This window comes from Aotus nancymaae, unplaced genomic scaffold (assembly GCF_030222135.1).
Source record: "Aotus nancymaae isolate 86718 unplaced genomic scaffold, 86718_ANA_hifiasm-v0.15.2.pri h1tg000048l, whole genome shotgun sequence".
In the NCBI taxonomy this organism is placed as follows: Eukaryota; Metazoa; Chordata; class Mammalia; order Primates; family Aotidae; genus Aotus; species Aotus nancymaae.
The window spans coordinates 6,389,609-6,402,911 of NW_026988462.1; the positions used below are offsets into that span (position 1 = coordinate 6,389,609).

At 41.7% G+C, this 13,303-nt stretch overlaps 1 protein-coding gene across 2 annotated transcripts in view; it reads left to right on the forward strand.

The window, feature by feature from the left end:
* DCT (dopachrome tautomerase) overlaps positions 1-13,303 on the forward strand; it is a 43,131-nt gene that overhangs the window by 14,189 nt on the left and 15,639 nt on the right. For both annotated transcript variants that reach the window (XM_064362234.1, XM_064362235.1), the window contains 3 exons: positions 53-219; positions 3,600-3,779; positions 6,180-6,315. In XM_064362234.1, the coding sequence (XP_064218304.1) occupies positions 53-219; positions 3,600-3,779; positions 6,180-6,315 (483 nt within the window). The remainder of the gene's footprint in view (positions 1-52; positions 220-3,599; positions 3,780-6,179; positions 6,316-13,303) is intronic.

Here is a 13,303-nt window from a genome sequence, read left to right on the forward strand (position 1 = left end):
TGTTGTATCTGATGGCATGGATTAAATGACTAGGACTGCCCTTTGCTTTTAGCGACTCATTGGCAATGAGTCTTTTGCTTTGCCCTACTGGAACTTTGCCACTGGGAGGAACGAGTGTGATGTGTGTACAGACCAGCTGTTTGGGGCAGCAAGACCAGATGATCCGACTCTGATTAGTCAGAACTCAAGATTCTCCAGCTGGGAAACGGTCTGTGATAGGTAATGGCTCCTGTACCTGCAGTGATGTCCAGAGACAGTCTTTTCTGATGTCTGAGAGGTGAAGTCACTTTATACTTCTGTTTCTTATGCATCTGGAGTTCTATTTACATGTTTCTGGAAACAGTTTTCCTGTGGGAGGTGGGCTTTCAAAAATTCTAAACTCTTTAAAAATATATATATATCAAAATCACATTTGTGAATTGATCATGCTTGGCCATCATTTTGAGATCAGGTTAGTTTTATCAGGTTAGTGCAAATGTAATTGCGGGTTTTGCCATTAAAAGTAATAGCAAAAACTGCAATTACTTTTGCACCAGCCTAATCAAATTAAGAGTAGTTCTTGCATTCAGTCAACATTTTCTAAGCACCAATCATATCCTACATGATGTGGTACTGCTGGGAATACAAAGATGAATGAAATAAAACCTCCCTTTTGAATATTATCTTGTATTAGTTAACAAAGATAGATTTCTTGTAAGTAAATTACGATTAAGTGTGAGAAGTGCTGTAATAGATGTATACACAAAGACAGGAAGAGAGTCCGGGCAAGTCCCCAAGAGGCAGAGATGATGGTTCTGAGAAGGGAAGCGGCACAGACCGTAGTCAGGTGTAGAGGAGGATGAGGGGAGTATGGCAGGGCAGGAGGTGAGTCCTTGGTGGAGGGAACATCATGTGTGAAGCTAGGTAATTCTCTGGAAACAGCCTGATATGGCTGGGCCACAGGATGCTGGTGGGTTGAGGAGGACAGGGGCTTGGGGCCAGCCAGGGAAGGATGGTGTCTCCCATGTTAAGACTACATACACAGGTCAGTGGCCTGGCCTGCAGCCCGCGAAGAGTTCTGTCCTCAAAGACTCCTTGAATTTGTTTCTCTTTCCCGAAACACATTTCAGCAAAAGATTTCCCAAAAGGCTCCTCACCTTCCTTTATTCATTTTTTTCCTCCAAAATCCCCATGTTTTTAACCCCACTGCTCTGCCTTGCCTCCCAGGTCCTTAGAATGCTCCAGGGCACCAGGCTTCACCCGCCACCCTGAGCCTGGGCAGGTGTGCGTTTTGAGGGGCCCATGCCCAGCTAGCAGGAACTTCGTCTTCCACATCCTGTGCATTTCCTGCACGCTCAGAACAGTGCTCTACGAGTAGGGACATCATCAGCGCATTTTCCGTGTCTGAGCTTCATCCCATCAAGCGCCATTTCCCACGGTACCTTGGGATATTAGTGTATGTATGTGAAAAGAGATTTCTGTCATCAAGTAAATTTAGAGAAGACTGAGTTAAATTTTTTAAAAAATTTTTAGAATGTCTTCAAGCCTTCCACAGATAAATGTGTTATTCTTTTTCAAGAGGAGCCTAAACTTACCTGACCCTGGAACTCTTACTTCAAGGAACATTCCTTTGGAATCCGCTTTGGGAAATGCTGCCTGGGAGGCCTTGGAGACCTTTCTTTGCTTAGTGTTTAGGTCCTGGCCTCTTTCATCCCTGTGGATGTGCTGATTCTGTTCTCACGTACTCAGTGCTACCACTAATTCATTAAAACCCTCACAATAGCATCTTTAAATTTTTATCTCTACTGGTGAAATAATGATCTGCATTTTGGGAGACTGAGGTGGGAGGATCACTTGAGGTCAGGACTTCCAGACCAGCCTGGGCAATGTAGTGAAACCCTGTCTCTACATAAAGTTTAAAAAGTTAGCCCAGCTGGGCACGGTGGCTCACACCTGTAATCCCACCACTTTGGGAAGCCGAGGTTAGTGGATCACCTGAGGTTCGAGACCAGCCTGACCAACATGGTGAAACCTTGTCTCTACTAAAAATACAAAAATTAGCTGATCGTGGTGGCATGTGGCTATAGTCCCAACTACTTGGGAGGCTGAGACAGGAGAATTGCTTGAAGCCGGGAGGCGGAGCTTGCAGTGTGCCATTGCACTCCTGCCTGGGCTACAGAGCGAGACTCGGTCTCAAAAAAAAAAAAAATGTTAGCCAGTTGTGGTGATGCCAACCTGTAGTCCCAGCTACTGGGGAGGCTGAGGCAAAAGGATTGCTTAAGCCCAGGAGTTCAAGGCTGCAGTCAACTGTTATTGTGCCACTGCACTCTAGCCTGTAAAACAGAGTAAAACCCTATCTCTAAATAAAAAAAGAAAAAACAAATGAAAAAAAAGAAATACTATTCTGGGCAGGGCACAGTGGCTCATACCTGTAATACTAGTACTTTGGGAGACTGAAGTGGGTGGATTGCTTGAGCTCAGGAGTTCGAGACCAGCCTGAGCAACATGGTGAAATCCCGTCTCTACTAAAATACAAAAAATTAGCCTGGTGTGGTGGCATACACCTGTAGTCAGCTACTCAGGAGGCTGAGACAGGAGAATTGCTAGAACCTGGGAAGGGGAAGCCACAGTGAGCCGAGATCATGTCATTGCACTCCAGCCTGGGTGGCAGAGTGAGAGTCTGTCTCTAAAAACAAAAAGAAATGCTATTCTGATGGTAGAATCCAGGCCACAGCTGGCATGTAGGACATAATGTTTTACGGACATGGGACCTTCTCAGTCCCACGCTGGGCACGTAACTATTGGTACTCTACTACCTTGGAAGATTTTCCAACACAGCGTTTCTCCTAATATCTCCCCTTTGTGTACTTTCATCTACTTTGAATCTGACCTCCCCTGTTTGCCCAAAATGCTTTCGTAACTTTCTATATCACTTCTGTCAAAACTGGCTTAGTTTAGCATGATATGAACCCCTCTATTCTCCCTTCAATTACTCGAGTTTCAAATGCACCCAATAGGAGTCATCTTGTCTTATAAGCCCTCTCACTGTCTTTCCGATAGAATGGTAATGATTATTCATATTTATGCCCATGTCTATATTTTGTGCATCTACATTTTTGAAACTTCTCAACCCATAATGACTTTCAGGCATAGTACTTTTACCACATACTATTAACTCTGGTAAAGTAATTATAATAAAATTTGATCATGATTGTGACCCTGATTGGTTTGCTTGGCCCAAATTTATAATACCATCCGTGAGTTAAGACATATTATTATTATTATTATTATTTTTCTTGGGACAGGGTCTCACTCTGTCACCAAGGCTGGAGTGCAGAGGCGTGATCTCCATTCACTGTAGCCTCTGTGTCCTGGGTTCAAGCAATTCTTCTGCCTCAGCCTCCCAAGTAACCGGGACTACAGGCACCTGCCACCATGCCCAGCTGATTTTTGTATTTTTAGTAGAGATGGGGTTTTGCCATGTTGGCCAAGCTGATCTGATCTCGAACTTCTGGCCTTAAGGGATCCACCTGCCCCGGCCTCCCAAGTGCTGGGATTACAGGTGTGAGCCACCGTGCCCAGCCAAGACATATTATTTTAAATCTTATTACAAATCTTAGCTTGGATGACTACAACCACCGAGTCACCTTGTGCAATGGGACCTATGAAGGTTTGCTGAGAAGAAATCAAATGAGAAGAAAGGGCGAGAAATTGCCAACCTTAAAAGACATACAAGATTGCCTGTCTCTCCAGAAGTTTGACAATCCTCCCTTCTTCCAGAACTCTACCTTCAGCTTCAGGTGGGTGCTCTGAGCTCTGCTGGACCTGCATTTGCAGTACAGGTTTTCATGCCTGTGGTTATAATGAACTGGAAAGAAACCCAGGTTTTGGGGGTTATTTACAAAGCTAAGTGATGGAGAGAGGCTTGATAAGAGAAGTTAGCAAGAAATTGGTGTGAAGAAAGTCTTTACCCATCTACCATGACTAACAATGTGGTTTTAATACCTTCTAACTTAGTTGTTCAAAACCATCTTTTGTATTTCTGTATTTATAGGTCCAGTCTTCAGAACCAGGGTACTTCATTAAATACAGTTTTTTTTTGTTGTTTGTTTGTTTTTTAGACAGAGTCTTGCTCTGTCACCAGGCTGTAGTGCAGTGGTGTGATCTCAGCTCACCGAAACCTCTGCCTCCCTGTTTCAAGTGGTTCTCCTGCCTCAGCCTTCCGAGTGACTGGGACTACAGGCACACACCACCACACCCAGCTAATTTTTATATTTTTAGTAGAGACGAGGTTTCACCATGTTAACAAGGATGGTCTCGATCTCTTGACCTTGTGATCCTCCTGCCTCGGCCTCCCAAAGTGTTGGGATGACAGGCATGAGCCACCGTGCCTGGCCAATACAGTGTTTTTTCAATGCCCATGCTCTTTCTCTTTTATTTCTTATTTTTAAGTATGTCGATATTAGAAATTTATCAGCCGCAGACGTTAATAGTGGGGTCTGAGATCTCAGAAGAGTATTGCTGACTAAATTCAACTCAAATTACAGCACAGCAATGACATTACAATACTTAACATTTAAAGACCGACTATTAATCTTCCACCACAAGTTGGGCATACTGCTCATGCCTGTAATCCTACAGCTTTGGGAGGCCAATGCAGGAAGACTGCTTGAGGCCAGGAGTTGGAGGCTACTGGAAAACACAGCAAGACCCTGTCTCTACAAAAAATAAATATAAAAAAGTAGCCAGGTGCAGTTGTATGTACTGTAGAGATAGGCCTAGAATTTAAGCACATCTGACATTTACTAAAGAAAAACACATATTTCATGCCCTGCTCCCAGAGTTTCTGATTCAGTAGGTGTAGGCTGTGTCTTAACCATTTGCATTTCTAACCAAATCCCAAACAATGCCAGTTATGGTGGTCTGAGCACGGCATTTTGAGAACAACTCCCCTAACTCAAACATATAGGGAATGCAATCTATTTCAACAGCACTTTTGTCATGACAAAAAACTAATGCATGCTCCTTTTCAAAAGAACATCAAATGTTACCCTTTGCACACCGTTAATCCTACTCTGAAGGCTGTGTCCAACCCCAGCAGACTCTGAGCCATGCTACACTTAGCACAACCTCTACATTTGAGTTCAGCCTACCTTGCCCTGGCCCCGTATGAATTGTGTAGTTTATACACAGTTAAAAGAAAGAGAGAATCCAGTTTTGGAGATTATTAATCTATCTGCCACCCTTTTTTTGGACCCATCTTTGTTTAAAATCTTATTTATATGCCGGGTGCAGTGGCTCATGCCTGTAAATCTCAGCACTTTGGGAGGCTGAGGTGGGCGGATCATGAGGTCAAGAGATTGAGACCATCCTGGCCAATATGGTGAAATCCCATCTCTACTTAAAAAATACAAAAATTAGTCGGGTGTGGTGGCACACGCCTGTGGTCCCAGCTACTCGGGAAGCTGAGGCAGAAGAATCGCTTGAATCCAGGAGGCGGAGGTTGCAGTGAGCCGAGATTACGCCACTACACTCCAGCCTGGTGACAGAGCAAGACTCCTCTAAAAAAATAAAATAAAATAAAATCTTATTTATACATATATTTCTCATAATTCTTAAAGTCTTTTTATGGTGGTAGAAAATTTTTTCTTTTTTCTTTTTTTTAGAGGCAGGGTCTCACTGTGTCACCCAGGCTAGAGTGCAGTAGTGCAATCATGACTAACTGTAACCTCAAATTCCTGGGCTCAAGTGATCCTCCTACCTCAGCCTCCTGAGTAGTTGGACCTCCAGTCAAGCTGAAGGTCTATTTGGTTGAGAAATATAAATATCAGATTATATGTTAAATTTAAAAAAGATTATTGATCACAGACTATGTGCTGGGCATGGTACTGAACCCTGGCAATAAATATCTGAAGAAAACACAGAGCCTGCTCTCCAAGGGCATGAGAGACGGGTATGAAGGATGCCATACAGTACACAAAAGAGGTATAATTCAGAAATAGCACTGGTTAAGACTTCTCTCCCCTTACAGAGGATTATCATTAAGAGTTGGGGCTAATTCTTGGTTGATTTGCTATGACAGAGCTTCCCATATCCCTACCCAACCTCAAATTAGAAAACTACCATATAGACTGAAAACAACAAAAAAGAGATCTTTATCAGTCGTTGCCTGTTGTCACTGACACACTTGTTTCTCCCAGGAATGCCTTGGAAGGGTTTGATAAAGCAGATGGGACTCTGGATTCTCAAGTGATGAGCCTTCATAATTTGGTTCATTCCTTCCTGAACGGGACAAACGCTTTGCCACATTCAGCCGCCAATGATCCCATCTTTGTGGTATGTTCAAAGACTCAGAATGCCTGAAAATTTTCTAGATAATATGTCAGATTTATTTTTTTCATACGATTAAGGTTTGGTGGTTTTATTCTCTGTGTGAACAATGTGATGTGTGCAAATGTAAATTGATTTCAATCTATACCCTAGGGATGGTCAGATAGCATTTGAAGGCCCTAATCAGAGCCCATGCTTCAGGGATGGTTCACTTTTGGATGATCTTAGACAAGAGTTTACAATCCACTGGCGAATTCCTATAATAGCCTAATAATAAATGATTTTTCACTGGCTAAATGAGTGTTGTTGAGGTGCATTAGTCCACACAAACCACCTTCAATGTGTTACCCATAGAAAAGAGAGGTTCCCTTATCCAGAAAAGGGGAGGAGAATGGAGAAGGGGTGCTGGACATTTAAACCTCCTATGCCAACTTGAGTGAGCTTTACTTGAGAAAGAAGAAAAGCAGCCTGTGAAATCCCAGAGCTGGCCTAGTGCTATCAACGAGGACTTGATGTCCCCCTGTTGGACATAAACAATCTCACCGAACATCGACAGCAGACAAGGCACTCTGTGACCATGACTGATCAGGACAAAAACAAGGTAACTCCATAACTGTGTCTGAGCACAGACAAATTATGAACATTGTACAAGCCACAGGATGCATGACATCCCCTTTCATGGCCAATATGAGCAAAAAATGACAAATGCCTTTACCAATGGCATTAATACAGAAATTCACATTTGAGGCCATTTAATTTGTTAATCTGAGTCATACCTCTGACATGTAATAATACAGACAGTAAATAGGATTGCTGTTGACTGTGCAGGAGCCTCACAGTTGTTTAAATTTCAGTGTGATGAACGCCTTTGGTATATCAGTCTGATTTCTGTCTCACTTTAAAACAAAAGAAGAAAACTGCCAGGCACAGTGGCTCATGACTGTAATCCCAGCACTCTGGGAGGCTGAGGCGGGAAAATCACTTTCGCCTAGGAGTTCAAGACCAGCCTGGGCAACATCGTGAGACCTTGTCTCTGCCAAAAAAATCTTTAGAAATTAGCTGGGCATGGTAGCATGCACCTGTGGTCCCAGTTACTTGGGAGGCTGTGGTGGGAGGATCACTTGAGCCTGGGAGGTTGAGGCTGCAGTGAGCCATGATTGTGTCACTGCACCCCGGCCTGGTCAACAGGGTGAGCTTGTCTCAAAAACAAAAACAAACTGAACAAAACTTGACAATGGGATTGTAAAATTTACAATTCTGAGCTTTTTTTTTTTTTTGGAGGCAGAGTCTTGCTCTATTGCCCACACTGGAGTACAGTGGTGTGATCTTGGCTCACTGCAACCTCTGCCTCCTGAGTTCAAGTGATTCTTCTGCCTCAGCCTCCCGAGTAGCTGGGACTACAGGTGTGAGCCACTACACCTGGCTAATTTTTATATTTTTAGTAGAGATGGGGCTTCATCATATTGGCCAGGGTGGTCTCAAACTCCTAGCCTCATGATCTACCCACCTCGGCCTCCCAAAGTGCTGGGATTACAGGTGTGAGCCACTGTGCCTGGCCTTTAGTTTTTAAAGTTAGTTCACCCCCTGGTGAACTTTTCTAAGACAAACAAAATGGGGCAGTACGAGTCAAGGCCACACGTTCAGCTACCCTAGTCAGTGCTATCTAGCCTGTGACTTCTAGGAACACAGTATAGTTGAATACATTGGTCTGTTACTCCTTGTAGGGAGAGAATGGAGGACTGTGGAAAGTCTCAGCCAGTGGGTGTCGGAAAAGACAGAAAGGATTTGGGCTTGTACTAGGTGGTTTAGGGAGGACTTTCGGAAGCTTTGCTCTGAATTGGATGTTGTCAGTAAGCAGGATAACTCTCTGATTGGGTATCTTGATAGAGTAATTTGTGTCTCTATATGGGGCAGACTAGACTGAAGTTAATACAATTGGTGTAACAGCAGCAAATGCTCATATTGGCCGGGAAAGGGGATGTCATGCATCTTGTGGCTTGGACAACATTCCTAATTTGTCTGTGCTCACACACAGTTATGGAATTGTCTTGTTTTTGTCCTGATCCGTCATGGTCACAGGGTGGCCTTGTCTGCCATCAATCTTCTGTGAGATTGTTTATGTCCAACAGGGGAACATCAAGTCCTGGTTGGTAGCACCAGGCCAGCTCTTGGATGTGAGGGGCTGCTTTTCTAAGTACAGCTCACTGAAGTTGGTGTAGGAGGTTTAAACACATAAACATTCATGTTTCAGCGGCCGATCCCCAACAATGCTTCTGCTTTACAGATACTTAACTCACCATCATCTATTTTAACCCCGTCTGTCTTCTGAATTGTATGCCTCGAATAGATAGTTTTGGAGCAATTATGAGAAGAAATCTCACCTCTTCTCCTTTTTTATTTTGCCAGTATTTTGAGTTTATATTATTATCCAGTTAGATTGTATGGTATCCAAAGACTCTCTGTTTTTTTCCAGAATTTTCCTCACCTTAATGTTAATCTTAGCAATGGGTCTTAGTCTGCCCATGTTGACATAATGAAAGACCACAGGTTAGATGGCTTAAACAACAGAAATTTATATCCCACAGTTCTAGAGACTGGAAAGTCTAAGACCAAGGTGTCCGCTGAGTTGGTTCCTGGTGAAGACTCTCTTCCTGAGCCTTCTAGCTGCGTCCTCACATAGTGGAGGGAGAGAGAGAGCATAAACTCTCTGGTGCCTCTTTTTATGAGAACACTAATCCAGGGCCCTACTGTTCTGACCTCATTAAACCTTAATTACCTCCTTCTAGGCCCTATCTCCAAATACAGTCACATTGTGGGTTAGGGCTTCAAGATACGGATTTTGGGGGAACACAATTTAGTCCATATATAGCATTTATAATGCATCTTCAAACCACCAGTTTGTAGAAGTTTGTTTGTTGTTCTTTTCTTTTTCTGAGACAGCGTCTCGCTCTGTCGCCCAGGCTGGAATGCAGTAGTGCAATTTTGGCTCAACACAACCTCTGCCTCCTGGGTTCAAGTGATTCTCCTGCCTCAGCCTCCCAAGTAGCTGGGATATCAGGCATGTGACCCTGCGTCTCACTAATTTTTGTATTTTAAGTAGAGACGGGGTTTCACCATGTTGTCCAGGCTGGTCTTGAACTCCTGACCTCAAGTGATCCTCCCGCCTCAGCTTCCCAAAGTGCTGGGATTACAGGCGTGAGCCACTGTGCCCAGCCAGAAGTTTGTTTTTCTGGACTTTTGGGGGGCTTCATGACATAGGAAAAGACTACTGGATTACAAGTCAGTCAGTTTTATCTGGTACAGACCAGGGCAATCTTGGGAATGTAATTGAACCACGTGGAGCTTCTGCTTCCCACTCTGCAAAGTGTGGGTCTCCTGATCTGATCTGGTGGTGATCATAGCTCACTGCAGCCTCATACTTCTGGGTTCAAGTGATTCTCCTGACTCAGCCTCCCAGGTAGCTAGGACTATAACCACATACCACTATACTCAGCTTTTTTTATTTTTATTTTTGTAGAGATGAGGTCTTACTATGTTGCCTAGGCTGGTCTCAGAACTCCTAGCCTCAAGCAATCCTCCCACCTTGGCCTCCCAAAGCACTGGGTGAGCCACCATACCTGGACTATAGTAGGGATATCTCTTCAGTCATATTTCTCTTTCTGCTTTAGGGTGGAAGCTCACAATGTGACTTGATGGATGAGAAATCCCATGACTTAACATGGTTCAGAGAGAGAAGACATTTAATCATCTTTGTCTTCATTGCTTTTAATGTACTTAATGTTAAAATTTTATTTTTCTTTAGTAGTATGTGTCATATACGTACAAATAAACAAAAAGCTACAGCCTTTCTTTAAAGTCACAGAATGAATAATGTTTTGGCACTAGTTCCAGAACTCACAGTTACTTTAGGCTATTTTCAAAGAGTTACATGCTGAAGCCAATTCAGCCTTAAATGATTTTTCACATTTTGAGATCCAGGTTAAAGCATTTCAGTTAACAGAGTTATAGCTTCTGGAATTTCAAATTCATGAGGCAATCCATGCAAATATACTGTACATGACATTTATTAAAATTATTTTTTTGTGAAATCTCTTCAAGCAATAGAGCTACAAAACTGTATGTGATCACAATAATGAGCAAAAGAAGGCAGAACATTAAAGTGCAGGAAAAACTCTGAAGCAATCTCTAGTAATTCCTAAGGTAATTGAAGCAAATGCACACATTTATCATGGAAAATAAGATTAGGCCAGAGAAATGCTAAGTGCTGTCTTCAATATTAAATTTAGATATAATCCAGAAAAGAAAAAAAAGAAAGGAAACCAACAGACTGTAAAGTTATTTAAATGCTAAGAAAGAAACTGTGTTACATAGTGGTAATTTTCTTCCCAGTTCCTAAAGATGCTATTCTTAAGAGTATACTTGGATGTTATCCTTTTTGAAAGTACATTTGGTGAGTTCTAAGTTCCTTCAATTCCCCTGTGGCTGGGGGATCCATAGGTTCCATGATTAATACAAAGCAGCTCATGCCTGTTTTCCACCTTGTACATCGACATTCTAAATGGAATAAAACATAAAATAGTCTTATTACTAATCATTGTATAAAATAGGTTAATTAATTTAGAAATATGCATTGGGAGAAAATGAATTTCTAAAACCACCCGTAGTTGATAGACTACCCTAAGTTAACCCTGTAAGAGCCCTTCTGAGGCTGTTGGGGTTCAGGGGTTCAGGGGAGCCCTCAGCTCCCCTGAGAGGATGTTTCTCCAAGGTTCTTGGTCTCCCACTCTCTCAAGAATGAGAGAGGTGACCACAGCAGGTGTGCTTGTAAAGTAAATACTGGACTCCAAAAGTGTTTGTAGGAAGTGATTTATTTAGGTAGAGAAAGACAAAAAAGGAGAGGACGAAAGAAAACTTTCATGAGAGAGAATGAGTATGTGGAAGGGGATCCAAACATGAAGTCTGAAGGGGTGTGGAAGAAGAGGACTTTTACCCTGGGAGGAACCCCCACCTTCTGTAAGACCCCTGGCCAATGAAAGGAGTTCCTTAGAGCTTCTGCTGGAGTGATTGACTTTTGGTTGCAAAAATTAAAGCAGAGACCATTAAATCTCCCAGATGGAAAGAGGTGGGAGAGGGGCATGGCGCTGGGAAGTTCTTGCCCTTAAAACTACGCCCCTTGTGGACCCAGAAAAAGAACACATTCCCTCAAGTCTACTGTTCCAGGCTGCAACAAAGTTAGTGAAATCAAAAGCTCACAATTACAAGTATAAACAATTCTGAGTGAGAGTGAGTTTAGTTGAAATTAAAAAAAAGGACAGGTGTATTAGTCTGTTTTCATGCTACTAGTAAGGACATACCCAAGGCTGAGTAATTTGCAAATAAAAAGAGGTTTAATGAACTCACAGTTCCACGTGGCTGGGGAGGCCTCATGATCATGGTGGAAGGTGAAAGGTGCATCTTACATGGTGGCAGACAAGAAAGAACTTGTGCAGGAAAACTTCCATTTATAAACTCTTCAGATCTCATGAGACTGATTCACTATCATGAGAACAGCACAGAAAAGACCCACCCCCATGATTCAGTTACCTCTCACCAAGTCCCTCCCACACCATGTGGGATTGTGGGAGCTAAAATTCAAGATGAGATTTGAGTGGGACACAGCCAAACCATATCAATAGGGCATTGCTTTTTTCTTCCCAAAAGTGAAGCATTTAAAGATAGATCCATTTTGCTTTTCTTTGAATATGAAAAATCATAATTAGACTAAGATTTTTAAAAATTAAAATAACATTGGTTTGTGTGAAATTTTTATTTTTGGTGGTTTTATGATTTTTAGGTCATTTGTAATTACAGAAATATTGGTGAAAAAAGTTTTTAAATGCCTGTAATTCCATCTCAATTTTTCTTTTTGTTTCCTTTCATATTCTTGCATGTTTTATACAGTTGCAATTATAGTTGTCCCTCAATATCTTGAGGGCATTAGTTCTAGGACCCCTCCATGGGTACCAAAATCTGTGGCTACTCAAGTGCCTTATATAAAATTTGCATATGAGGTATGAACATCCTTTTGTATATTCTAAATCATGTCTAGATTACTTAAAATTGGATACAGAAGGCCATCTGTATAGGGCACCTATTACATATAATATTTCATTATCACTTAATTTATTTAAGTTTTAGGTTGTTGCATAGTTTTCTAATTTTTTTATCTTAAAATCTTAGTGCATATAAAAGTTTCAAAATGCAAAATGTGTAAAATGAGGTCCATATTATTACTACCATCTTCCAGCAACAATAAACATTTTTTTCAAATTTTCCAGATATATTTTATAAATACACAAATATGTTAATATATTTATCTACATGGTAGCATATTATAGACCCTTCTGTCCCTTTGCCTTCCCCCTACTTTTTAAAAAATGTATTTCAAATCACTTCAGTTCACGAAGGGCTTTCTTATTTGTTTTTTATAGCTGTATTGTATTCTGTTGCATGGATTTATCCTGAAATGTGTTATTTTAAATTTAAATTTAAATTTAAGATTTTAAACTATTTTTTATTGATGGATATTTAGGTGATATCTAATCTTTTGCTTTGCAATGCTACAACAAATGTCCTTGAACATGCAAGGTAAGTAAAGAGAATAGAATCCCTGGCTTAAAGGGTAAAACAATGCATTTGAAATTTGATAAATGTTACAGAATTACCTCTAGAAGATTGCACAATATTCTCTCCTAATACCTGTGTGTCACCTGTGTGTCAGAAACACAGTTCCCCCATCATTCCCTCTCATTATGCTCTTTGTCCCTGTGTCATCATGCTTTTTCATCTCTGTCAACCTGATAGGTGAAAAGGCATTTCAGTGAATTTTAATTTGCATTTCTCTTGTTATAAGCGAAGTCCAGTCCAGGTGCAGTGGCTTACACCTGTAATCCCAGCACTTTGGGAGGCCCAGGTGGGTGGATAACCTGAGGTCAGGAGTTCAAGACCAGCCTGG